The sequence below is a fragment of the Rhinolophus hipposideros genome (assembly GCF_964194185.1).
Source record: "Rhinolophus hipposideros genome assembly, chromosome: 3".
Classification (NCBI taxonomy): Eukaryota; Metazoa; Chordata; class Mammalia; order Chiroptera; family Rhinolophidae; genus Rhinolophus; species Rhinolophus hipposideros.
Window position 1 is genome coordinate 537323 of NC_138049.1, and position 26999 is coordinate 564321.

General features: G+C 48.2%; 1 protein-coding gene across 27 annotated transcripts; it reads right to left on the bottom strand.

Annotated features, from left to right (window-relative positions):
• Positions 1–1973: 1973 nt before the first annotated feature.
• Positions 1974–26977, bottom strand: ERMARD (ER membrane associated RNA degradation). Of its 27 annotated transcripts, none has more exons than XR_013993097.1 (18): positions 26914–26976; positions 23987–24155; positions 22605–22744; positions 21644–21745; positions 21261–21350; positions 18637–18734; positions 18078–18214; positions 16835–16949; positions 15984–16086; positions 13278–13307; positions 12030–12098; positions 10675–10848; positions 8488–8571; positions 6641–6711; positions 5983–6108; positions 5462–5676; positions 4428–4541; positions 1974–2666 (listed from the first exon to the last, which is right to left on the bottom strand). XR_013993097.1 is itself a non-coding variant. In XM_081044613.1 (18 exons), the coding sequence occupies exons 1-18, from the start codon at positions 26917–26919 to the stop codon at positions 2483–2485; spliced, it is 2046 nt and encodes a 681-aa protein (XP_080900739.1). In that variant the 5' UTR covers positions 26920–26977; the 3' UTR covers positions 1974–2482. The 27 variants fall into 27 exon arrangements, 24 of the variants coding, with proteins under 24 accessions (XP_080900739.1, XP_080900761.1, XP_080900760.1 ...); XR_013993098.1 differs by having other exon boundaries at positions 6641–6726; XR_013993099.1 differs by lacking the exon at positions 26914–26976 and adding an exon at positions 25710–25818.
• Between the last annotated feature and the right edge of the window lie 22 nt (positions 26978–26999).

Genomic DNA, 26999 nt, shown 5'->3' on the forward strand with positions numbered 1-26999 from the left:
CTAGGGCCTGGTCTTAGGTCGAGTGTCAACAGCCCAGAGTAAGTGGCAGGGACACATCGCCAGCGTCCCCGGCGCGGCTGGCCGCCCGGGACGCCCGCTGCAGCCTTCAGGGGCCACACGCAGCACCACGGCCCGGCGCGGGCGCAGAGCCACCCGGCAGGGCGGCGTCTGCAGCTCCTGCACCGCGAGCTGGGAGGCCCGCGTCCGCGGCCGGTCCGCGCCCGGTCACTGTCGCACGCAGGAAGCCCCGCGCAGCCCGTCCTGAGCGCCTCGGAGGGCCTGTGCGCGGGACAGACGCCTGCTCGCCTGCCGCCCCCGCCCCGCCCCGCCGTGTCTCGCGGGGACGCCCGCGCCGACTGGGAGGGCGCCGTCTCCTTCCCGGGTGCAGGTCTCAGCCCCGCCGTGGCGTCTGGTCCCGGGGCCCTCTCCAGCGCCGGGGAACCCTCCCCGCCCGTCGGCGGGGAAGAGGACGCGCGCCCCCGAGCGGGTGAGCGCGGGGCGCCCCTCCCGGGCTCCGAGCTCAGCTCCGGCCACCGGAACCCGCCGCGGCCTGCCCGCGCCGAGCGTTACCACCGAGCGCCACCACGCGGCCCTCCAGGGCAAGTGCAGCCACCGGGAAGCAACGGGCTGGCAGGCCCAACAGCGCGCGGCCCTGCACCCCAGGTGTATTCCCCAGGGCAGCTCCCTAACACGAGTCCCCGCTGCTGTCCTACCAGAAACCGTAGGGAACTCGTGACCTGACCTCCTGCATTTCCACTGACAACCCTCTCCCCGGCGTGGCGGCAGACAGAATGCCAACCGTGAGGGGCATGGCACAGACCACATGCTGCCCATCATAAACGTCCCAAATTAGGTCAAAGGGCACCTCAGATGGAACCAGGGCTACTGACAGCTGTGACAGGGGGAAGAGGACTTGAGCGGCAGCTCCTTTACCTGAAACTCGCGTAGGGGATGAGGGAGAGGGGATGAGCAGATAGTTCCTGGGCCGCTCACTTTGGACAAGAACAGTGTCACTTGTAGACAGAGGAATCCAAATTCTCTTTCCTCCAGCAGAACACAAAGGTCTGGAACACTCACTGAGGCTGTGTCAGGAGCTGGCCTCCTTCCCAAGGGGGACACGTGATGTATCTCCTTCTCCTTTCATGGGCTTCATTCTCTCCACACTCTGTACCTATCTCACCCAAAACGGCCTCCCTGCCCTGGGTCTTCATCTTCTAGCTATAGCAGGTTCTGCTTCTTAGAATCTCAATTCCAAAGGCCAAAGAGGAGCCACATTGGCCAGCTCATGTTTTCTAGAAGTCTCCCAAGGCTGGCCAGCCTCTGGCTAGGCTCCCCCAGCAGGTGTGCACCGCTGGTCCAGCAGCCACGGCCAGAGGGCAGAGGGACGTGGTGGGATCCAAGGCCTCATTGTCCGCTGGGCTGGAGAGAACTGACAGGGCTACGGACGAGGCAGGCCGCCACATTTAGGACTGATCCACACACTGACGTGGGCTCTCAGGATAGTAAATGTGTGCTTTTTCAGAACAGTCCAATTAAAGCAGCACCGTACGTGTGTGGTCCCATCTTGTTCTTTTCCTAATGACTGTCTTTTGTAGAACGGACCAGACCCTGCTCATGACCGTGGTGCGTGGCTTTGTCTAGAGGCCGGAGGGTTGGAGGGAGGCCCTACTTATCTTTGTACATGCAGCTATGGCAGCGTACCTGCCATGTGGCATGCTCAGCAAACACTGTTAGGCTGAAATGCACTTGGACATGCCTCATTCAGATGGTTCCCCATTGGGGAATGACCAGCACAAAGCAAGTCAGGGTCCATAACCTTGTAACACCTGGTCTCACCCACACACCTCCTGTTTATTAGATGGGCTGAATAAAGATTTTTTTATTGGCCTGAAATTCACCATCTAATGTGCTCAGTACAGCCAGGAAGGACATCTCTTCTTTCAAGAAAAATGACAAATGATAAACGCAGAAGACACGGCAAGAAGGACATCATCACTTTATATCCACAGCACTAGTTCAGGTGAGATTTCCCAATGGACGCTAAAACATGGAAGAAAGGCTACTCGGAAAAAGTATTCACAAGAGTTCAAAGTAACTTCCCACATATCAGTTATTGATTACAAATAAATGTCCTTATGATGAAGAAATCTGGTGCTATTCACCTCGTTAGCCAAGGGATCAAGCTTCACACATCACCAGAAAGGGAAGAGGTTAACAAAAGCTGTCCCCTGGTGTGATGTACCAAAGGGGACACCTGCTCTGGACAGTGTGCTATAGGGAGAGTGCCAAAGCTGCTGCAGCACTTTGGTCACCACAAGGGGACCACGTGAGGTCACACTGATGATTCAGGAAGAGCAAGTCAGCAGCCTGCAGAGAATTGGGACTGGAACCCTGATCAAACACCTGGGACCTGCCTCGGCTCTGGATGCCCAATTTACACGCTGTAAAGTCTATGCAAGATGGCTTTTCTTGACTTGTGTTTTCATAGGACTGCTGTACTTGTGGGTTTCTTGGCTAAATGTATTAACATTTGTTTCTTCTCACTGAAAGTCCACATTCTCAACAGAGCTGTGTGTGTGAGCCTGATTGTTTCAATCCACTTGTTCTTTTCGGGGCTGGTGTGAGCCTCCAGGTTCTCCGTGTACTGCAGAATGGACTTTAAGAACCTGTTAAAAAATTAACTTCTTTATCTAGGCTGTTATAAATGCAATGATGATTTAAATGTTGTCTTTTCATTTTAACGTTACAACTAAAGTACTGCATTTGATTTTTATCTGTGAATTCAAGAAAAAGCAGCACATACAAAATAGAAACAGAATACAAATTAGGTGGTGGAGAAAAATGCTGAATGTCCGTTACTGGAGAGGTGGATGGACTTCCCATTTTACACACTTAAGTGCCTTTTTATACTTACTCTCAAATCAAGACAGGATGTTTTTATGTGATGGCACTTAATTCCAGAAAGGATCCTAAGGCTGTCTGGATTAAGCCGACCATAATAAACATGTTACGTGCAGAATCACGAATAGGCCGGCCTTCCACCTGCTCAGGAACCCTGCAGGTAAGCTTGCCTTCCATTTCCACCCTGGCATCAGCTTCGGTCCTCCAGGATGGAGGGTCCACTCCTTCACAGGGAACACACACCACTTTGAGATAGATTGGTGTTAAAAAGTTTTTTCTTAAAGAAAATTATCACAGTGTCCACAGAGGGTTCTGTCTGACTGATGGGGATGTCATTTTTACATTTTCCAAGTTCTCCTCAAACTTTCCCAAGTAGTCTAAAATTTTCTCCAACTTTTAATTTTTGAAAATTTCCAAATTTAGAGGAATGTTAAAAGAATAATACAATGACAATTCACAGATCCTTTGTGAAGAGAATGGTTCTTAACTGAGAGTGATTCTGTACTCCAGGAGATATTTGGAGATGTCTAAACCATTTCTAGTTGTCACACGGGGAGTGTTACTGGTATCTAGTGGGTAAAAGCCAGGGATGCTCCATTCTATAATGCACAGGACGGCCCCACCACAAGCCCCACCCTGCACAGGACGGCCCCACCCTGCAGAGGACGGCCCCACCACAAGCCCCACCCTGCAGAGGATGGCCCCACCACAAGCCCCATCATGCGCAGGATGGTCCCATTACAAGCCCCCACTATGCACAGATTGGCCCCACTATAAGCCCCCACTATGCACAAGATGGCCCCACCAGAGAACCATCCAGCTCAGAATGCCAGAAGTTTGGAGGCTAAGAAGCCCTGACTAAGAGACTAGAAACAATTACCAACAGTTAACATTTGCTACCTTGTTGTCACCTGGATTTCATCTTTTAATAAAATGCCAGAGTCACGTTTCATGTTCATTTTAACAGGTACTGAGGTGCCTGCTACCTGCAAGTTTAGCTTAAAGCCAAGGGAACATGAGGGAGTTCATGGGAGCAGGTCGTGAGATGCCCTTGGACACCGAGTCACTGCCACTTCTAGTGGGATCACCTCAGGGCTGGGATCTCTGCATGGAAAGTGGGTCACAGCAGTGTTATCCTCTTGTCAGACCCCTAGATCTGGGCTCCTGAAAAGTGGACTTCCCAAGCTGGGAAAATTAGTTACAAAAAACAAATTTGGTTTTGGGCCATGACCCCGAATGGGGATGCCTGCAGACTCCCTCTACAGAATTACGCTCTGGCTGCTGCCATTGCTACTCAGAGGGAGGAATTCTGACAGAATCCACACGTAAATCACATTTAAATTTCTGAAACGTAACAGAAGACCGCCTCAAAGGTTCCCAGACTTCTGTTGAAATCCATGAGGGACAGTGAAGGGCCAAGCAGACTGTGGGGTTTTTAAAAATCACCAAGGAAAACACCCAACAGGAGTGAAAATTATTTAAAGTGACCAGAACAGTTTCATTTCTTCTAGGTGTGCTACACTTACTTGAGATACTGCTGATATTCGTAAGTATTTTTCCCATAAACCACAGGAATGTTGACCAACTCCAGCGCAATCAGCAATAAAATCAGGAGAAGCACAGGAGACAGGAGCTTAATACTACAAACAGATGAGATACATGAAAATTTCTTCAAGACAATATTCTTCAACCTCACAAGGAAGAATTTCGCCTAACTTGCCCTGTTTTCCGGAGTCCTGAGGTATAAGCTGCTCCAGAGAACGCTCTGCAGCCCTGGCCACCGGCTGCGCCCAGAAGCCCCGGGAGAAGCCCGGTCACCAGGCCAGGCCCTGCCTCCCTGGCGTCCCTCTCAGGGAACCAGCACCTTCGTCTAATTCTGAGTTGAGGGCCTGCCTGCCGGCGCGGACACTGCCTCTCAGGATGGCGGTGACATTTCCAGTGGCATTCCAGTCCTTTCACTGTGCCTCCTGGCCCGCGTGCCCGCGCCTTTCCTACAATCTGACAGTCAGTACAGGACTCTCACAAAGAGCGATACAAACGGCCTGACGTGAAATGTGTTGTCTCCGGGACTCAAAGAAATTCCAATTAAAGTAAGCTATAGCTTTCCCATGAAACTGGTAGAGAGATTTTTAAAATATCCTGTTTGGGGAAGGACGGAACGTGGCAGCCATATCCCAGAAACTACTGCTACGAGTGTAAACTGTGTGTAACCTTTCGGAAGTAACCCAGGAATTAAAATCTTTATACATACTACTCAACTCAAAGTGCTAGGCATTTGTCCAAAATGGTAACGTCTTAAGGACAAAGCATATGCTCAAACCAATGCTATAGGAAGAAAGCACATGGCTGGTGCTGGCATTCCCAGTTTATCTCCTGTTGTAGGTGAGATCCAGACATTTGTTTGGGTCCGGAGAACCCGGAATCCCACGTGCCAAAATTACAAACAGTATTTTAAAATAACAGGTGCCATCACTTTCTCTAAAACTAAGTATTTCTCTGAAGGTAAGCCTCGCACCGCAGCCAGAATCCCTGCCCCCACCTTCGAGCTTCTCGCACCTACGGGACATGCGCACAAAGTTCTGCCTCTGACGGGAGCGCAGCGTCTTCTCCGCCCACTGCTGGCATCTCCGCACCCAGGAGGCCACGACCTGGTGGGACACGTGGGTGCAGTGCCTGACGATGTTTTGAAGCACAGTGAGCACTTCCAGAACGGCTCTGGGACAGAACAAAGTTGTGACGCGAATGCCACAGAGTTCGCGGAGCAGCTGGGGACACCTGCGGGTCAGAGCATGACTCCAGTGGGCTTTCCTGTCACCACCACATGGACCTACTGGTCTATAAAGTCTTTATAGCCGGATACAGCGGGGACGCATGGCGGGGCTCACCCATGCAGGCTTAATCGTGATGAACTGCCATGGGCACTCAACACGTTCACGAAGGCTCCCGGGGCTTACCAAGGAGTCCCTCTTGGGGAACAATAAGAGGGACTCTCGTAAAGTTTCAAACCGAAAATAGCTGAGCCTGCCATCCCCATTCGCTTCAGCAGTGTTTTAACCATTTTCAGGATGTCCTGAAACTTACTTCTCAATGGGAAGATTGTCCAAGTCAGTCAACACACCGTGATTTTCCGGTATGTGGTGATAGAGCTCATAAGTGATTTTTATAATCAAAGAGTTGCAGGCATTTATTTCAGAACTACCTTCTAATCTGAAAAATAGAAAATTAAATATATATGACAATAGTTAAGACTGCAAAATAATATTTATGTTCATGGTTCACTGAGCAAAGCATTTAACCTGCAACTTAGTTTCCCCCAAAATAAAATGCTAAGGCCACCATCAGAGGCAGTGGTAAAAACAGACGATACGATATGCTAAAAGCTAGGTACTCTGTTGACAAAGACCAGTACCATTCCCCCACACGCAGGTCTGTTGAATGCATGACTTGGAATTTCTCTCTCTCCCGATTCTCTCCTGAGCGTCAGACCCCTACTTCCAATTGTTGCTGAAGACTTCTGGATGTTCTCGGCCTCCGCCAACAGCCCCACCCCGCGACCAAACCCTGAGATGGGCGATCGCCCGTGCTCTTCACCTCCATCCCCACTCCATTGCTCACCATGGCCCAGTGATCCCAACTTGGCATTTCCTCTTCCAATGGCCTTGGAAGCCCCTCCGCCCGGAGCTCCCAGGAGCCACTGCTCACTCACAACCATAAGGTCTGCACCTGACATGGAGCTCACCTGGCCTCTTCGGCTTCTCTCGGCAAAGGCAGCAGAGGCCAAGCCCTGATACTGTCCTCACAGCTCAGCACCTGAGAGGAAAAGGTCTAACTGCTTTTAAAGATCTCACAATGAGGTTCCAGTAAATATGCATTTAAATTGCTATAGATGTTGTAATCACTGCTAGAAAATGTGTTTCTAAAGGTGGTACAGATGGTACACTTGAGAACTATGTGGTGGCGTTAGCTATTCCTTACAATCAGCTAAGGCGGGGATGGAGAAACTTCTGGGGTCCGTGGGTAGTTCCTGTCCACGTGGCTGTAAAGCACATCTGCAAATTCTTCCAATACCTCCCCCATTGGAAGCTAGGACCATGTCCCTCCCCTAAACTGGGACTAGTTTTAGTGAGTGTCCTGTCACCAAGACAGCAGAGGAAGTGAGGCTGCTGGGTGACTTCTGAAGCCAGGTCAGAAAGGGCGGTGCCTTCCCCTGGTTCTCCAGGCCACGCGCTCTGGGTGACGCTGCCTGAGGCCTCGGCCAGCAGTCCCAGCTAGTACCCAGTACCAGCTTCTGACCTTCTCGAGGGGACACCAGCCCAGCAGAGCCTGTCCCAAATTTCCCACCCACAAAAGTGTAAGCAAAGTCAGTGGCTGTTGTCATCACCAACAGTAATAACCAGAGCATGGCCTGAAAGAGGACAGGCTGTAGGACCATCTGCTAAATAAAAAAGTGAGCAACTATCAGACGGCAGGGGTAGGGCAGGGGTAGAGGCCACTGGAGAAGGCGATGACCCAGAATGCCGACTGTTGGGAAAGAAAGGGCATCCAGGCAGCAGCAGGGCCAGGCTTGGGGCAAAGCCTGCTTCCGAAACAACTCTTCCTTCCAGAACCTTCCTCCTTTGAAACAGTGCTTGCTCCCTCCTGCCCCCCCTTGCAGTTTCTTGGAACTTGGGTGCCCAGCAGGCAGGTTCTGGTGTTTTCCCTTCCAGTGACTTCTGTCCTTGCAAAGCGCAGAACCACACAGGCCCAACTGGTGTGCTGGGCATGGTTAATGGGACCAGACGTAGAGCCGTGCACCGTGGCCCTAAAACAATCTGACTCACACACTCAGCTTGAATCCTTCTCCCAAAAAGCACTAGACTCCAACGCCTCCAGGATTCTCTTTTCCGTGCTGAAAACCCCTTCTAAGAGATGTCACTTTCCTTACGCGATCACCAGACTTGGTCTTTCAAGGCACCGTTTTCCTCAGTTACCTTCGCAACCGACTTATGTTCTGACTCTCCAGGCGGCAGGATCCCCGATGAATTTCTAAGTCAGTGACTATTGTGACCATGCTGTCCCTGTCCGAGGAGATGATCCCTAGCATCACCTTCGTATCCTACAATATGTTGAATAAAGTACCTCAGCTAATTTCCAAATTGGAACTTCCTGGCAGGAATGCTTAAAAGTCTGCTTGTTCAATTTATAAGTTAACAAAAGCTGTCAAAAGGAAAGCTGACATTTTTCATCACTGACAAGAACTGTGACTAGTCCTGGGTCAATGATGATGATAATAGCTTGCTATGGCACTTTCCAACAGTCACAGTTTTGTACTAAAAATACCCTACACAGGACCATTTTTCAACTGCTGGTCCAGAACCTGGGGCTTGGAAAGACGAGCAAGTTGGCCAAGGCCGGCCGCACCCCTGAGCCGCCGTCACGCGAGGCCGCGCACCTGAGTGGCACACTATGGTTAGAAAGCCAGATCTGCGGACCCTGAAGGCCGCCTTGACCAGGCTGGCCTGGAGCCCTCGGGCATCTGTGCACACAGGACACACACGGCCCCATCCCGAACACGGCCCCATCCCGAACGGCCTAGACGCAGCTTACCTGTTTTCTCAGCAGAGACATGGGGTGGAAGCGAGCACTGTAGCCTTCTGCGAGATGCACCAGTGATTGTATGGCTGCTTTTTCCTAGTTTAGAAAAAAGACAGTAAATTACTGCAACTTTGGTTAGGCTTCTGATTTTCTCCTATTGAATTTTAAGTCACACAGCAGTCCCGATTTCTCATCATTCCCCTTCACATGACTATATTCAGCTATAACAAATCAAAACTCTTCTTTAAAGTTGGTTTGAGATAATATTCAAATAACCAACAAAGTCATTTTAAATGAAGCCATAACAATGAAAAAAAGGCCACATCCACTCTCTTCCACAATGCAACAAAATTAGAAATAAATAAGAAAACGATTCTGAACAATTGGAAAATTTAAGAGAGTCACCTAAAAGCTAAAACAGTAGAAATTTAAACATTAAAATCAATACAAATAAAACAGAATGACGTAGCTCTAAACACATAATTGCTAAATACATAAATATGGAGAAAAAGAGTAAAAATATCATTATTGAATTATACTGATGTAACTGTGTAACCGGAAAATCCAAATCAGCTGACTAAAAATTATTAGAAATAGTCAGTGAGTTGACAGCTTTCAAGAGCTTTCCTACATACATGTAATCAGTAACTACCCAGAATTCTCAGTAGAGCAAAATGAATAATTAAAATAGCGAGATGTGGATTGAAGAGGAAATGTGTGTAACCTTCCATTCACTCGGATGCCTAAGGACGCCTATTGTGCAGCAGGGAGGGTCTTGGGCCACATACACAAAATGGACAAAAATGCAGCCTCGGGCTCCACATTCAGGTTGGGGCAGCTGAGTCCCAGGTGGTGAAGGTCAGTGATGACTGGAGAACTTGGGGTCTGAGCGCCCAGAGGGGCTCTGTGCGGACGTGACTCCACAGGAGGCTCCCAGCGAGGAGGAACTAGGAGAGGCCCCCTCTGCCTGCTGTGTTGAGAGTGAAGCCCCACGGGACACCTGTCAGAGCTGGCGACATGCCAGGGGAAAGGCTCTGGGGTTGCCCAGGTAGAGGCATGGCAGTGATGGGGAGACACAGATTTGGGGCATATTTTCACAGAAGAGGACTGAATGAAGGCGGACTGTGGAGGAGCGAGGAGAGGACGGCGGCCTCCGGGCCTCAGCAGCCTCCTGGAAGGAAGGCACTGTACTCAGACGGGAGGCCTAGGAAATGAGGGCCGGGTTAGGGAGTGACGGTCGGCAATGTGAAAAATGCCACTGTCCCCAGATTCATGCATCAGAGCTCATTCCTGTATGTCTGAAACTGAGGACTTTCAGTTTCTACATTAATTTTTCTAATTCTACCTTGTTTGAACTTTTAAACAACTGTTACAGATGTATATATATCCTGAAAAAAGAGTAACATGTCAATAACAAATATTCTAGCTTAAATTATTTACTTTAATAAAAAAATTAATTTATTCACAAGTGCAAATATTGCACCCCACCAATTTAAAAGACATCTGTAAAAATGTCCACTGTATTGAGTTAATCCTGTTTAATACTCTTTGGTTTGCAATTTCCTGTGGATGTTAAAAACAAAGGCAAATGTGTTTTTAAGAAGTAGGCTAAATTATTTTAGGTTAGTGTGGGGACAGAGTCCCTGAGAGCAGGTTCCAGGCTCTAGGCCTCACGTAGAAAGGTTCTGGCTTGGGTAGTGGATGCCCGTCAGATGTTACCAGTTAGCCATTAGCCACTGATATAACTGCCGTGGCTAAGCTAACACCGGGAATTGCAGTTAGCAAGTGAGGTTGGTTGGCAGAGAAGCGGATGGCAGGTTGCAGATCGTGTGGCTCCTGCTTCCTGTGTCTCCAACCCAGCTGCCAGCAAGACTATAGAGGTATGACTCCCCTATCTATGGCTCCGTGGGTGTTCCTTTTTGGCCTCACCATATCCTGCGTTCTTGGGTGGGGAGTGGGACCAGAGACCCCACATGACATCCCACATAACAGTTAGATTAAGTACTATTGAGTTACTTATTATAGAGAATACATGCATATAATCAAGTCACAATTATTTGTTCTGATAGAGGCACACTGTAACTCAGATAAATTAACCAAACGATGATTAAGAGTTAAGTATATTTAAAAATGAACGCTATTCTTTCACACAGCTGAATGACAGTGCTCTCACTAATTGTCTCCTTTCCTACATCTGACCTTGAACACTGACGCTAGCTCTTGCTCAACGAATCGCAGCAAAAGTACAGTGGAAAACGCAAGCAGCTGGTCTGTTATTCCTTTCGGAAATTCAGATAATTTGATTTCCCCATGGCTTAAATGATCTCTTACACGAGGACCCTGCTGATGGTTCAGGAAATCCCAGAGAAACTCCTTTCAGAAAATAAACACAGAAAAATTTCGTTAGTCTTCTCAGCAGAGGAAGGAAAGTGCCAAGGTCCAGGCCTGACACTTTCAAGAAGCACCATGATCATTTACAGACCAGGGAGGTGAGCCTCACAGAGACTGGTGCAAGGTCACACAGCCTCAAAGAAGCAAGCTGGTATTCTCCCGGGAACCCCTGTTCTCTCTAACCGCACCCCACTGCCTGAGGCAGGGCTCTCCAGGGAACCCGTTCTCTCTAACCGCACCCCACTGCCTGAGGCCAGACTGATGAAAGGACAGAGGAGTGTGCATCTAAGCTCCACGATGGCTGTGTGGAGGGTCCATGCTCAGTGAAACACCCCACCTTTCTCTCAGCTCCTGCAGGAAGGGAGCCATGTGCCCACATCTGGGAGCTAAGACCCATGGAGGTCAAAGCAGCCCCACCGTGCTCCTGCATGAACACAGCTCCTCGTCCTGTCTCCTCGTGCCCTTCTCGCACCTTTGCAGCTGATTAGCACAGCTGCTTCTCCTAATGGCACCAGCTCATGGCCTCTCCCGCAGGGTGGAGGGAAAAGGGCCTGCAAACCGCGATGCACGGAAGAGTCACCGATCCAAGATGGAGGAGAGTATTAGACAAACCAGGTCATCATCCTACTTTCCTGATGGCAGAAATAGACACCCACCCCGCATGCGGAATCTGACTAAGTCACATAACAGGAATTAGAATCTCGGTCTGCCAACTCCCAGTTAGAAAAAATAAAAGTAAAACTTGTATCTATAGCCCAAAGTAGTCATGGTAATATCTTCACAAAACACGCAAAGAGAAAATAGCTCTAAACGATTCATAATTCTCTTTTCATCCAACACTCAATCTTCCCAAGTCTCATTTGACTGTTGTTGCAGTTCCCACAGCAAATACAGCCCCTTTTACCAGCATGATGCATGTAACCAACACACTCAAATGCTGTTTGGGAAGAGGCCTTAGAAAAAGGACAACTGAGGAACTAACGACACCCAGAGGCCGAGCAGTCAGAGCTCAGCAGACGCTGCTGTGGAGACGGTGAGCTTGACACGCGAGTGGCTCAGAGCTCTGTCTGCACATTTCACAGGCCACCATTCACCCCACTTGGGAGAAGTGCTGATCACATCCCTAAATACAAGACTCTGAGGCTGGAAAAGACCTATTTTACCATTGCAGGCTCTCCAAGGAAAAGAGGAAGCTGGTTGATTTCACCATCATTCAAGTGTTTCGCCAGTATCTGAAACACCAAAAATAAACAAGCTGATTAACTGGTAAAACAAACATATGCGCACACGCACACACACACACCAAGTTTCAGTCAAAGGATGCAGTACCTTTGGTATGACACGGTAAACAAGCCCCAAGCCACCTTGAATGAAAAAGCAGCAACCCCAACCCCCAGTTCAGGAAAACTTTTTTAACCTGTATGACTTTCTGTATCTTTGTAATTGTGTGGTGTGTGTGTTTATGTACAGTTATGTGTATATCTGTGTTCACATGTGGGCGCATGTGAGTATATGTATGTGTGCACGTGTATGTACACGTGTTTACGTGTGCGTGTATATTTGCGTGTTTACACGTGCACGTGTGTGTGCTGTATAAGAACCCACCAGTCACTTAATGACACTCCCTAACTCACACCAAGGACTGTGGACCCTGCTACCCGCTCCAGTCCTCCAGGCCTGATACCATACAGGTAACTCATGGTCTGCTCTAATCCTCACAGTAGCAAATACATCATTTAACAACAGCCAGTTATTTACCTGAAGGAATAAGCTGTAGGTGAGCAAGCACCTTTCTTAATCCACCCACCACCCATTCATGTAGGAATCTGACAGCTGTCTGAAGGCAGAATGGTCGGGATGCCCAAATCCCACCCGAGACACTGCCTCTGTTTCCTTCTGACACCACCTCCATGGTGTCTTCCTTTAGGGTACACAAGAATTATGGCCCAGAATGACACACAAATATAAGGGCCTCTATACTCTGCGAGTGATCAGAGATTGTCAAGGTTCATTTTGACTATTCCAGATTTTCACCTTCAGGACTCCACCCTGAAAATATGCAGAGTAAAGGCTTCAGTGTACACTATGTGCTCATAACATGAGCTGATGTGTTTCGTGTGTTAACCTTAAAATTAACATGTCAGCCTCCAAATTGTCACAATACAGAATGTTGTCCCTCCTGTCATTTCTGACTTTGCCATCTCTGTGACTTAGAAACTCAGTTAATAATACTGCGTCTCATTTAGCCTGAAACCCACATTTAATTCTATAATAAGGGGTTTTGGGCTTATAGGACTATCAACATTTTCCTGTAAGCATGTGATTTATGGCTGATCTTTAATTTTGCATTTTAATTTGCACTTTAAAAGAATACAATGTTTTGTTTCAAGAGACTTTATAAGTTTACTTACTTCATCGAAGGTGGTATAGAGAGCTGTTGACTTCAGAAAAGGAAAGAAAAGAAATAATTAAAGCAAAATACAAGTAGAGTGACATTATTCAAAGCAGGAAAAATTCCTAGCACATGGCAACAAATATGAAGCCTTCTTTTGAAACAAATCTCCATGTCGCACAGCACTGGGAAGAACACAGGACACACATGTCACGAAGATGTGGAAATGGCTGCATGTCAGCACTGCTCTCACATGAGTGCTCCCAGAGTTCGGACACCACCACCAACAGTTCTGCTGATGGCTGGTATTCCCGTGCAAGTGCCAACAAGCAAATATCCCGCCTGACAAACTGCTGCTGTCCCCCACCCACATCTTGGTGTGGTGGGCACCGTTGGAGACAGGCTCTGGGGCCAGGACGCCTCAGCACTCTTATCCCAACATCAGCGCTTCCTAGGAGGCACCTCCATCCGCACACACAGGTCTGCTGGCAAACCCGGCGTGACCAACGACCTCTCCAAAGGCCGCGGGGGGGTTCAGTAAGATTTTACACAAATGTGGGAAAATCACATTTTGTGGGAGCCAGCTCCCAGGAAGTGCTGTCTTATCTATGAATGCTTATTAATGCACTTTCCACTCAACATTTGTTACCACGCAGATGACTCTCAAGTATCTGCAGCTCCCTAACCCGAATTGCCGACCCTAGAATTTTCCCTGAGCTCTGTTCTGACTATCCCATTGCTACTAAACATCCCAGCACTTCTGCAAAGGCTAATTTTCCATTTATCTCCACAAACTATATGCACTTCCCTCTACCTGGTTTCATGGAAGAGGTAGAAATGCCTTCTCTCGCATACCTAACACGTACGCTTCTCATCTTCTCATCGTCCATTCCTTCGAGGAGACCTCAGACCCATAAGAGGCATTCAGTAAAAATAGCGTCCGCATAGCACTTCATAGTTTTATAAAGTATTTTCTTAGTATGTATTATCTTACTAATAAACTAATGCTAAGCTCATTCTAGATAAAAGCTAGGCTAAAACCTAAGATATTCCTTGATAAGTTATACCCTCCATGGAATATCACACTATTTTCTGCAGTCAAATGACAAGTATAGCCAAATTATCTGTATCTCATAGTGACGCAGCAGCTGACCCTGCTGCCATGACATCACTTCCAAGGGCACCCGAGTGACAGTGGTAACAAGGGTTCTAGCTCTTTCTGCTGGAAGACTGATGCTTCACTTCACAACACTGACTGGGCAAAGTCTATGTGAAGGGTGCTGGGCGTGGGCACCAGCGAACACAAATGTGAATGTCACATTCTGAAGCAGCCTGTACCAGAGACCTGTCCCAAAATGTGCGTGTAGCAGAGAACTGCGTCCAGGTTCCACAGGAGACACAGATAACAACAACCAGGAATTTGAGCAGACGAGGCTGAGGGAGGTCAAGGCCATGCCTGCAGTGGTTGGGCAGGGAGAGTGGGCAAATGAGGAAAGAAACCCACGTCAGGAACTGGTGAGAAGCCTGAGATACATGAAGAAAGCAGACAGGAAACACGTGGGACAAAGGATGGGCTGGTACTTGGAACCGAGTGGAAAGGGAAGCCCTGAGGTCCTTGCGTGCCCCCACAGAAAGTAGGGCCCTTGTGTGGAAGGCTCCAGGACACCACCAAAGGTGGTCAAGCAGAGGAGACCACAGAAGACACAGGGACATTTATTATCTGCAGGAGCCAGGTGGCGCCTCGGCCTGGAAAAGAAGGGGCACTAGGTAAATCGCGGGCAGAGCTGAGGGGCAGCAGTGCAGACGGCGAGATGTGGAGGAGCCCAGCCAAAGCACAGACTGCTGCTTCAGTTTGGGGCCAGAGGGAGCATGAAGACATGGACAGGGAGGTCTAGTTGGAGAGCAAAACATCTTCTTCGAAATAAAGCAAACTGGGACACTGGGGAAATGCACAGGAAGATACCCAGCTACGTCACTCAGGAGAGGGAAGACGAGCGTGAGACGCACAACTGCGAGCCCTGGGCGCTCACTCGCTGGGAACCGCTCGCCGAGCCCCTTCCGCTGCATGGCAGCCTGCGACCCGGCAGGCTTCCCTTTCCACTCGGTTCCAAGTACCTCCTAACTGTTGCTCCCACACAGGGGACAGCCCTATGGCTGGGAATGTGTGAGCTCTCCCGAGGAACAGGTGTAGAAAGGACAGGGCAGAGAACAGAACTCAGGGGTGCTACAGGAAGGGCGGAGACGTGAGAGGCCAGGCCAGGCCTGGCACATGCTGCTGTCCAACCTAGGACACATGGCCCCTTCCTTACCGGCGCCCTCCGAGAGCTACCTGGCCACCCAGAAACATCTCCCAGTCCCCCCACAGCTGGCTGTGCTAAGTGTTATGAGGGGGCATGCTGCAGAGCCCCGCCCACTGTGGGGTTCCAGGGGCGCGCCAGTCATTACGGCCACAGAGGGTAAGGGAGTGCTTGCTATCTTCATGCCATCACTAAGTTTAGAAGCTGGCTTGGAAATACTGCAGAACGACCAAACACAATCATAAGTAAAATAAACATAAATGCTATAAAATCACTATGCTAAACAGTCAAGACTTCCGAGGAAAGCTTTTGCTAAAAAGTTCATTTAATGGTAAACGAAAGTAAGACATGAAGAAGTTGTAATTAGGCACAGAAGACTGTCGCCTCAGCAACAACCACAGTCACACCCAACACTGGAGCATGTGTACCTCAGCCGTCAGAAGTCTTTGGGGACACTTGTTAATAGTGGCAAACAGGTGCCTCAGTCCGGTCTCTAGCTGCGTCAGTAACAACATGGCACAGTCGGCAAACCTGTGAAATTGAAGGGAAATAAGAAAAAGTGCCCGCTGGAAAGTAAGCAGTGGCACCAGCCCGGTGTCACGATGCAGTGTTCCTACCCTGACCACTGGAGCGCGAAGCAAGGAGCGGACACTGCACTCGCTAAGATGCGACACAATACAGGATCTAAGCCTCATTAGACTAGGGATTTTAAACCTATTTCCCAGTGTTTTAACATTTGATGAGACATTTTTAGTCCCTCAGTAGAATAAAATGTCATCAAAGTCTGCCTAATTTGTTTCATCACTTATAAAGCATACTCAAACACCAGTATTTCAGGGGGTGTCAGGTCCCCAAATGAATGTAGCAGGAGAATGTAACTGGGAAGGAATTAAGCCGTCTAGGTGCAAATGCCCTACCCCCAGGGGACTAAAAGGCCAAAACTTACTTCCTGTTCCGAACCTTACTTCCAGTGATTCTCTGACACTGGACACAATGTTTCACTCACAGTAAGAACAGAAAAAGTTTTTTAAAAAAATTTTTGATCCTAAAAAAATAATAGTCTTTAGCAACAGTGCCAAAAGGATGATACGGGATATTTAACACACAATTTCAAGAGCCTGCTTATAGGTCCCACGGGGGCCTTCAGGTTTGTCCCCACCTGAGTCGGCCCAGTTCTGTTAACCAGACACCAAAAGCACACAGGCCTGGAAGGCAGGGGACTTCAGGAAGGGCTGGCCTCCACAATTTAAGAACCACCTTGCAATACCCCTTCCGTTACCTGTGTGACTTGAACTTGATTAATGCGACTTCCCAATATGGCAACATGGTTCTTAATATAAAAGTGGATTTCTTCATCACTTCCTCTAGTACTGAAAGTACCTCCTGAGTAACTTCTGCAAAAGAGCGAGAATTTGAAGCACAATCACACTAACCAACTGAAAAGACGTGCACACACTTAGGGAGTGCTGCCAACGAGTGACTCTTTGTGTAGGAAACGCGGCCCTGGGCAGTGCATGTGTCTGAGTAAGGAAGACCACCTGAGTCAGAGCCAGCGGTGCAGGTGACCGCAGGTATCCTTGGGGAAAAAGCGGGCGTGGACACTGCATCTGTTTCGTGATTATTAACAGCTTTGAGTAGAGGAGCTCCGGGTTGACCAGTTGACCGCACTGACCAAGAAAATGTATTTTAAGAAGACACAGCAACCAAGAGTGAACCCTAAGGTCAACAGTGGGCTTGGGTGATGATGACGTGTCACAGCAGGTTCAACCTTGGTAACAAATGTCCCACCTGGTGGGGCTGTTGGTAATGGGAAGACGCTACATGTGTGAGGCAGGGAGTGAGGGAAAGCTCTGATCTGCCTCTCAATTTTGTTACAAGCTTAAGACTGCTCTAAGAAAGTCTTAAATACTTTCTGGTAGTCACCAGACTACCAAAAGGGTCCATGCTGCCAAAAGGTGGACTTGGGGAAGGCTGTCCGTGCTCTGTCCTCCACAACTCACGGTGGCAAATACAGACCTGGCACCCCGACTGCCGATGTGGAAAAGGAACGAGCGTGGAACAAACACATGCTTTCATTGCTCTTTCAAAGCTCTGTGTTCCCCCACTCCCAGAATTGGGCGAATGGCTTTGTCATGGAAAGAAAAGAAGATACGAGACCGTTACACTATTGGCACTTTTGGCGCAATGATTGTGAGCACGACAGCACAGAGTAAAAGCAGAAGGGAGGGCCCACTATGAATGGTCCTGGACCACTGTGTCACCACATCTGCAGGATAAACCAACTCGCTCACGAATGTGATTCATGGAGCATGACTACCAAGGACTCCCCATACCTGGAGGCACGGGGCAAGACAGAGGTTCTGCACGGCAGTTACGAGGTTCTTCATGTAACTTGCACAGGTGTCTCGCCACTAGAGAGGGGACTATTCCATCTAAAGAGCTCAAGTCTGGACGCTCCTTGAGGACTCTGCAAGTACGTTTGCAGAGCTGCATGTGGGGCAAAGGTGACGTGTGGTACTTGCCTGGGAAAACGGCCCCATCCTCCAAGTCTGGAAGAGTGACGAGCGGTCGAGGTGCCCAGGTGAGCTCGCTTTGCTGAAGGTAACTCTTTAGTAGTTGCCCCATTCCTGCCGTCAACACCACCATGGTTGAACAGTACCTAGTGGAAAATGCCACAGAGCTCTGTTAGAAAACAAACTCACTCATCCCTAGAAAAGCTGTACTTTCAACAGAAAAAGCTTAAAATCAAGGAAGCAAAACACTATTACATCGCAGGAAGCCCCACCCCAGCTGTAGGAATGAAGCACTGCCTTGCTGAATGGGGGGCACAGACCACCTCAGGGGCTTCCCCCGACCAGAAGCCGCGCCATCACCACCCGCTTCTAGTTTAACCTCTGAACTGCCTCCGGCGTGCAAGTCAGGGACATCAGCACCCATCACCTCCAGTTACTCTGCTACTAACAGTCAGTTTTATCGTCAAAATCCTGTCCCCAAACTCTCTCATCTTTCTCAAGATACATGTTTCCTTGTTGTGAAACTAAAAGGGAAACAAACTCTTGAGCACATCCCAAAAGAACTTACATGGGCGGGATTTCGTGAGGGGAGGCGAAGCCGTGCCATAAGACGTTGCGCAGGTTGAGGCCACACGGAGAGCCGAGGAAGACTCTTAGCACGTTCATCTGCTCAGGCAGGGCCGCGGAGTGTGGAACAGTACATAAGAGGACGACAGGAAAGACAAGTAACACAGGGATGGTGCGCACGTTCTTCCTTAGAAGTGACAACCAGCAGCGGCTGGTTTGCTCCCTAGTCGTCATTGTTGTAGTGACAACAGTGATAATAACCATAAAAATAACCAAGTAGGAGTAGGAGTAGGAGCAACAGTAACAACCATAAGCAACCAACATTTACTGAGGCTTCACACGTGTGTGGTGCACGTGCCTCTCGGTCAGCCTCAGAACAGCCTGTGTGGAGGCACTGCTGTGCGCCCCACGCAGAGAGCAGTGTGCCGGGTGCTTTCACACTGTGCATCCAAGGTGCCTAACGTCTGGGTAAAATCAGACAGGAAGCGCACAGCATGGAAAGGCGGTGAGCGGCGTGGGCCCTGCTCAAACACACAGGGCAGTGCGGAGGCCCGGCCGGCCACCCCAACTCCAAGTCCCTCCATCTGTAAAGTGCAGACACAGCCATCACAGGGGTCCATGTGTCTGCGTGTGACCTCTGGTATGCAGCGTGCATGTTAGAAGAGATTCAGAAAAGATGAAAGATATTCACACTCAGAACTGAACAGCACACCACTTGAGAAGGAACAGCTGAGCCTACAGAGACTCAGAGGAAGGCAGGCTGTCTTCAAGCACCTGAACCAGAGGCTGAGAACCACACAACAGCCCTTTGCCCTCCTGAGAGGGCGGGGCGAAGCCAGGGGCGGCGTCATAAAGATGTCCCACCTGGTCCCAGAGCTCACCAGGCAACATTCATGCTGCTGCAGGTCTTCTCTCTCACGGTGATTTTAATATTAATACTTCACTGTTAGTGACTGGTCATTACAGTATTTCATGCTATTCCCTATTAATTTACTATTAAATTTTAATTAACGTACCATCTGGGAGATCAGAAACACATGTGCCCGTGAACTAGTAAAATCACCTGGGGGTAAGAGTGGCTGCAAGTAGGCAAAAGGCTGAGAGTACACAGCAGACAAAGACCAGGTCCAAACAACAGACTCTGTTGAAGAAGTCAGCGTGAAAATAAAAAACAAAGAAGTCAGCGTGACAACAAGACACTTAGACTTTGTCTTCATTCCATACTCGGCTGACAGGAAACAATGTTTAAAACGACAAGGAATAAGGAAGCACCATGAAGACGGAGAGGAGACTTTCCGTCCACAGACAGTGTGCTGAGCCTGTAACACACTCCACCATTATCTGAAATGCCTTTGGCCCAGCAGGCGCCCTTTCCATGACAGTTCATGGCTTTCTGCTTCACTTTGACCCTGCCCCTTGCAGTTTCCTAAAGGTTAGTCTTAAACAGTCTTGGTCATATGCCCTCTAGAAGATTTTGAAAAAGTACATAGTTCTGCATGTTTTCTAACTGACACCTAAATTATTTTTTTCATCATAAATTTGAACAGTTGCAAAGGGCATAATTTCCCACATTAGAAATACTGTATTTTAGAATAAAATTATGTCACTCTTTAAAGAGTTAAAATTTTATTTTAGAATAAGTTAGTATTATAATTATTAATACATAACTAATTAAAGCAATAGACTTCAAATTGTTCATATGGCTGACTCCTCAGAGGTTATTATACCAAAGGCTATTCTGGAGGGTGTCATTGTGCCAGAGATAATTAGACTAGAAGTTATCACATCAGAGAGTATCACAACAGAGGCCATCGCACCAGAGCCCATCACAATAGGGGGCCATCGCACCAGAGGCCATCACACTAGAGCCATCACACCAGAGCCATCACACCAGACCCATCACAACAGGGGCCATCACATCAGAGGCCATCACACCAGAGGCCATTGCACCAGAACCATCACACCAGAGCCATCACACTAGGGGCCATTGCACCAGAGGCCATCACAATAGGGGGCCATCGTACCAGAGGCCATCACACCAGAGGCCATCACACCAGAGCCATCACACCAGGGGCCATCACACCCAGGCCATCACACCAGAAGCCATCACACCAGGGGCCATCGCACCAGAGGCCATCACAATAGGGGGCCATTGTACCAGAGGCCATCACACCAGAGCCATCACACCAGGGCCATCACACCAATGGCCATCGCACCAGAGGCCATCGCACCAGAGGCCATCACACCAGAGTCATCACACCACGGCCATCACACCAATGGCCATCGGACTGGGGCCATCACACCAGGGGCCATTGCACCAGGGGCCATCGCACCAGAAGCCATCACAACGGCCATCACACCAGAGGCCATCATACCAGGGGCCATCGCAACAGGAGCCATAACACCAGGGGCTATTATAACTACATTAAGACTCAGGATAGGAGAGATGTGTGTCTTGGTTGGAAGAGTGGCAATTTTGAAAGGGGAGATGGGAAATAAGAATATGCTTGAATTAGACATAATTAATTTTTCCTATTACAGCATTGATTTTTGAGGAACAAAAGTACAGCTCACGTTAACTGTTTTGTGTTGTGCCTACGCTATTAGTGTGGTAAATAAGCTCACCACAGATAGCCCAAAGACTTGAGCAAGCTCCTCAGATGCGAGCAGATCTCTTAGAAGAAAGGGGCATTCTTTTCCAATCAGCAAAAACACCTAAAATTGAAACAGAAATCATGTCACAATTGCATAACAATGAGCCAAGTGAGGTTCAGAAAAAGCATCACCCATAAAGCTATTGTTCGTACAAATGAGGGGAGACAGACACTGAAGACACCAGCATTTTAATTTCATAATCGTGCAAAAGATATTTAAAAATCTGTAGCAAATAATTGCATTTTATAGGAAAATTATAATCAAAATCAAGAAATCTAAGGGCGACTCCAGAATAGTTTCACATCCATTCAGATATCTTAATGGTCCAACTATGAAAGAGTTCTCACACTTACATCACCCAGGGCTCGTTCTAGACATGCTGTCAGCTTCATTAAGCTAAGAGAAACAGCAGGAGACTGAAGACTTTCCAAGGCATCAAATATTTCAGCAAATAACTGCTCAGAATAAGATACAAGTTATAATTTGTGCTCAATAAGAAGTGTTTCACAAAGTAACAATACAATTCATAAAATTCAAACCTCTAAAGATTTTGTCATATTTTAATGACTTCTGGTAGACGTAAACATTTCCTATATAAATATAACAATATCTAAAGAATCAAAAAAAAATCAATACCTAAGGTCTTTCAAAGTTCTTTCTTGAAATGTTTAATGAAAGCAGTAAATGTGGCCTGTCAGCTGATAGGTCACATATTTTGACCTAATTCTTATTTCCCATTTTGATTAGTTCTTAAAAATAAACCTAAGGCAGCTCGTCCTGCCAATGCAGAGAGCTATTACAAAGGGGGACACACCGACCTTTCTACTCTAAATTAGGAAATACAAAGTATTTGAGAATTTGGCTGTTAGAGTTACTGCTCTATTGTGGTCATTCAATGGCCCCAGACTACCCTCCTCCTTTTAATTCACCCTGAACAAGCCAAGCATCCCTATCTCCAGTCTCCGGGTCCCACTGTCTCAGGAATACACTACTATCTGTCCAGAAGGTCTTTTTTTTCCTGGAAGAATCCACTTTGCTTCTGTCCCAGGACCAGCACCTGTGTGCCAAGTACGCTACCTCTGCAAACCCTCATCCTCATACTGCATCCCAAAATTTCCTTTGTGCCAAGGACGTGCCTCTCAGCTCAGGCGTTAGAGACTTTGCCTAAGAGTTCCAAGTTTCCCTCACGACCCTCAAGCCTTCTTCACAGCTGGAGGAGGGCATAAAGGAGACCCCTTTAAAATTAGCAAGTAGAAGGGTCTCTGTGTGCAATGTGCAAAGTCTTTTATTTCTAAGGTTGAACAAAGGCCAAACCTCTGGAGAACTTGTCCACTGGAGCCAAGGCGCATACTGAATTTCAAACTGTCCCTTGGTGAGAGACAACAAATGCAAATGGATGACCTCACACACAGGGCCCAGCAGCCTCACGCTTCCCTGGTAATCCAGAGCCTGGGCTTGAAGGATAAGAAGACAAGTCAGCACCACAGACAGCTCCACACCATGTTAACAAAGTCTGAATCATCAAGGAAAACGCGCTCTAATTACAAAATCCCCACAAAGTCAACAACCCAGTTTATACTTCAACTTACACAAAAGAGACTCAGATGTTTTTGGAAATAAATTACATAGTGCTTATCTGAGTATAAGAGAAAAATATGCTATTAGTAGAGAGTTTGGAAAATACAGAAAGGCTCACACAAGATAAAAAATATTTTCTTCAATTTCTTTACCTCTATATAAGTGTATACAAAATCAGGTTCATACTTTATGTATTTTAACCTGATTTTTTTTTTTTACTTCACAATATTAGACTGTGAGATTTCCAACGACCTTAATTATTTTAGAACATTATTTACAATATGTTTTCACATTTGGAGCTGAACACTCACATGTCCTTCTGGACACAGAAGTCTCCTCCCTAGAGTAGGTACTATCATTCATTCCTTGCATATATTTGGAAATATTTATACACATACAAGCAAACACAAATATATGCTCCTCATTATCTCACTTAGCAGATCTCTGTATCAGGAGGACGGCCTCCTCATTCTTCTCCACCACTGCATATTCCACTACACGCATTTTTCATAATTTACTGAGCAATCCCATACTGCTTGACATCTGGCTGTCCCGGTGCCTTTTTCCTCTCTGCTATCACAAATGACACTGTGAGGACAGACCCTGTGCACACACTTTCCTACCTGTAAGTGTACCTGGAATGGGCCTGCTGGGCCAGGGCACACTCGTTTGTCATTTTTATAACTGTCGTTAGACTTCTCAACCCAATCCCTGCTCCAAAACGTGCAAGAATGGCTGGAAGATACTGAACACAATTGTGTAGTCTGTCACCGGTGGTGTCATGCCCTCGGTTCATGGCTTGTTTTTCAGCTATCTTCCACATGGACTGCTGCCTGGTGCTCAGAGCCATGTCACCCACAGCCCCTTCCACCCTCACTGCTCCGACCCCCAATTCTCACCCCTGCTTTTTTTATCCCAGCTCTCGTTAACTCTTTTATGCTTCTCTGGCCTCGTTCCTTCTCCTTTCACACTAACCCCCCTTCTCTCTTGGGTTAGGTTAGGTCTGTGTTATAACATCCTCTGACCAAAAGCAGCAACGGTCAGGGGAACTTTGCAGGTCAAGACATTTTAATTGAACAGTACTGACAAAATGTTTAGGGCACAGAGTGAGTGCAAACCTGATTGTGTATAAATCACACAGTCTGTGATAGCCTTCCAGCACACTTCACCATTCTGAGTTACAATACTATTGATGTCACGACTTTCTCTGACTTCAAACCCGAGTTTACATATCATATCATACACAGAAGGAGAAAGACATGTGGTAATAGGATCCTCCAATAACATCTGAAATAGAAAACATAAAAGATACCATTTAACAAGAAGTAAAAACAGAGAAGTATTAATTATACATTTAACTCACAAGAAAATTCTAAGTAAAGAATATACTCAGGTATATCACTGTTAATACACTTTGTGGATATCATGATTAACACTGATTAAATATTAAGACAGTTTATGTAAATGGTTTTCAAATAAATGTTTAAAGATTTAAAATAATTTTCTTAACCATAATATTTGTTAAGATGTAAGATTACAGAGGCTCTGTGTTTTTATGAATACTTCATTATTCCTTTAGGATTCCTTTCCTATCCCAAAGTTATCAAAATAAGCAATTTTTTAATGGGGAGTTAGAAAGCAGAAAATCAAGCATAATGAACTAAAACGGAAAAAGTAGCAAACCACACTGCTTTTCCATGAAAGGTTAAAATCCAAATCCCCCTAATTATCCTCACATTACGCTAAGATCATCTTATAAACCTGCACAGTCATAATCTAGGCCTAAAGCTGATCTAGGGTCTTTCCCTGATGTGTCACATTAACCCATGTCAGTGTTCTAAAGTTGGCCGATCCCTAAGACTTGGCCAATCCCTAATTGGGCAGCAGGCCACTTTAAGTTCCCCTCCACTCTTCCCATCCCCAGCTGCTTGTCAGCCACTCCTCACCAGCCCCAGCAATTACGGTACTGTCCAAGACACCTGTGTGACACATTCAGAGGTTCTCTGTGACTCTGCAGACCACACCTTGCTCAGCCTGTCAGGGCACTGGAGAGGGACAGGGCAAGAGGCAGGGGAAGAGGGGACTTGCTCCCGCTGCGTGCAGCCAGGTGACTTCCTGTCCACCTTCTGCTCCTTGGAGCACTGCCTCCCACTGCAGCCACGAATGCAGTCTGCAGTGCTCCCAATACGTCGGCCCAGCTTTGCCAACGGCCCCACCAGGGACACACCACCATGTGTCCAGTGCCTGCCTTTCAAAGGCCACGTCCAGGTGGCCGGGCAGCACCTCCCCTCCTTAGAGATCGGTTTCAGCTATGAGGGACCCTCCTGTAATGGTCTAACTTTTAAAATTCCACCCACTGCCCTTTGTTCCCTCAGTCCTACAGGTTGTGACTGCTTCCTGCAACTAGAGATGGCTTTTTATCCTTTCAGACACCTCGTCAACTCTTTAAATTCTTAGTTCAAACACTAGTGTGTTTTGTCTCCTGACTGACACAGAAATGTAATATTCTGAAGGGTTACTTTCACATCAAAAAGGTTTCTGCATTTTGAAAAAGCATTCAAACTCAAGGAAAGATGGTAGTTCCAGAGTGACAGGTGGCAGAGAAAACTGGTAGTTTTACACAAAAGCCCATGGACTCCAGTACTAAGTCGGGCCCTAGACATGGCAACGTAAGTTGTAAGGAATCTTCTTTTTTAATTGTAGATGCCCTAACAACATAATTGCCCTTCAGCCTCAAGCAAACTGTGAGGCTCGGGAGCAGAGACCAGGTCTTACACAACCTGGACCCGCAGCACTAGCACAGCCGCTGGCACACAGCAAATGAACAGTAAGAGGCAGTACCTGAATGACTGGCTCGTCCTCCTCCCAGCTGAAATGCAGTCCACAGCCTTTGGCTTTGGGGTGACTATATCTTGTCCCCTACCCACAGATACATAATTCTAGAAGTTGGCTTTTGCATAAGAAAAGACCCACTATTAAAAATAAATCCAACCTCAAATCAACAAATATTAGGTGCTGCGTACTTCAATTGTCCCTCATGACAATTAAATACCTTATCGAGTGTGTTACAGTCACACACTCCTGACTTCTCACTAGAAGCCAGACGCTGCGCGTTTGCACATTGTGTGTACGTGTGTCACCTACGCACACCACTATTCTTTGGCACTTGGGTGTCCTGCCCAGAGAAGCATGGGGCGATGCAAACTGTTTTGGAGCGGAAAGACTTAAATTTGAATTCATCCTCAGAATCCATCTCTTGCCTTGAAAAAGATGCTTATGTCTGAGCCTCAGTTTCCACTGTTAAATTGCAAACTATTATAACCTAGGATCGCGGTCACTGGAGGTAACACCTGAAAAGCATCCAGCACACAGTACTCAGCAGACATTGCTAAACATGACGCTAGATACTTGGTAATTGTCTGAAAAAGGAAAATAAAACGCTTACTGCGAGGCAACCCGGGAGAATGCAAGCTGCAGCCAGTCAATGAGGCCCTTGTGATTTAGTTTTTGCCAAAATGGCCTAAACAGGTGGACTATAATTTGAATTTGCAAGTGTGAGCTGCAGAGGTAGCTGCTACCGAGGTGGGCCACGTGGCCTGGTGGACTACGCAGGGAACACTTCCCCACGGGACCAAGGCCGCGCGGACAAACGCCACCAGCGACCGGCCGTCGCTCGCCGCCCGGGCCCCGCGTTAACAGCGTAGCTTCCAAGAGACCCGGCTGCTCCGGCGCCAGAGCCCGGGCCCCGCGCGGCGTCACCGCACTCATCCTTCCTCTTATTCGCCAACTGCCGCGTGGACCCGGGCCACGGGGAACTGGGCCCTGCAGCGCTGCAGCGGGGGCTGGCGGGCGGCGGGGCCAGGCGCCCACCCTCACGCGGGAGCCCGCGCCGCGACTCCGGGCTCGCGGAAGGCGTCGCACCCGGCTGGGGTCGGGCGCTGGCCTCCCGCGAGCCCGCCAGGCCCACCCGCCTGGCCCACCCGCCAGAACGGAGCGCCCGGACGCGCAGAGGGGCACACGGGCGACCCGGCCCCGGGCGCTCTACCTGCATGACCGCGGCTCCCGGCGCCGGCGCCGCGCGATGACGCGCGCCCCGCCCCTCCGGGCCCCGCCCCCGGCTCCCGACCCCGC

Coding starts and splice junctions, on each gene's coding strand:
- ERMARD (XM_081044613.1), bottom strand. Junction 13,308..15,983: donor AAAGACTTCTGACGGCTGAG/GTACACATGCTC, acceptor CCTTTTCTGAAG/TCAACAGCTCTCTATACCAC. Junction 12,099..13,277: donor TCTATACCACCTTCGATGAA/GTAAGTAAACTT, acceptor TTGGTGTTTCAG/ATACTGGCGAAACACTTGAA.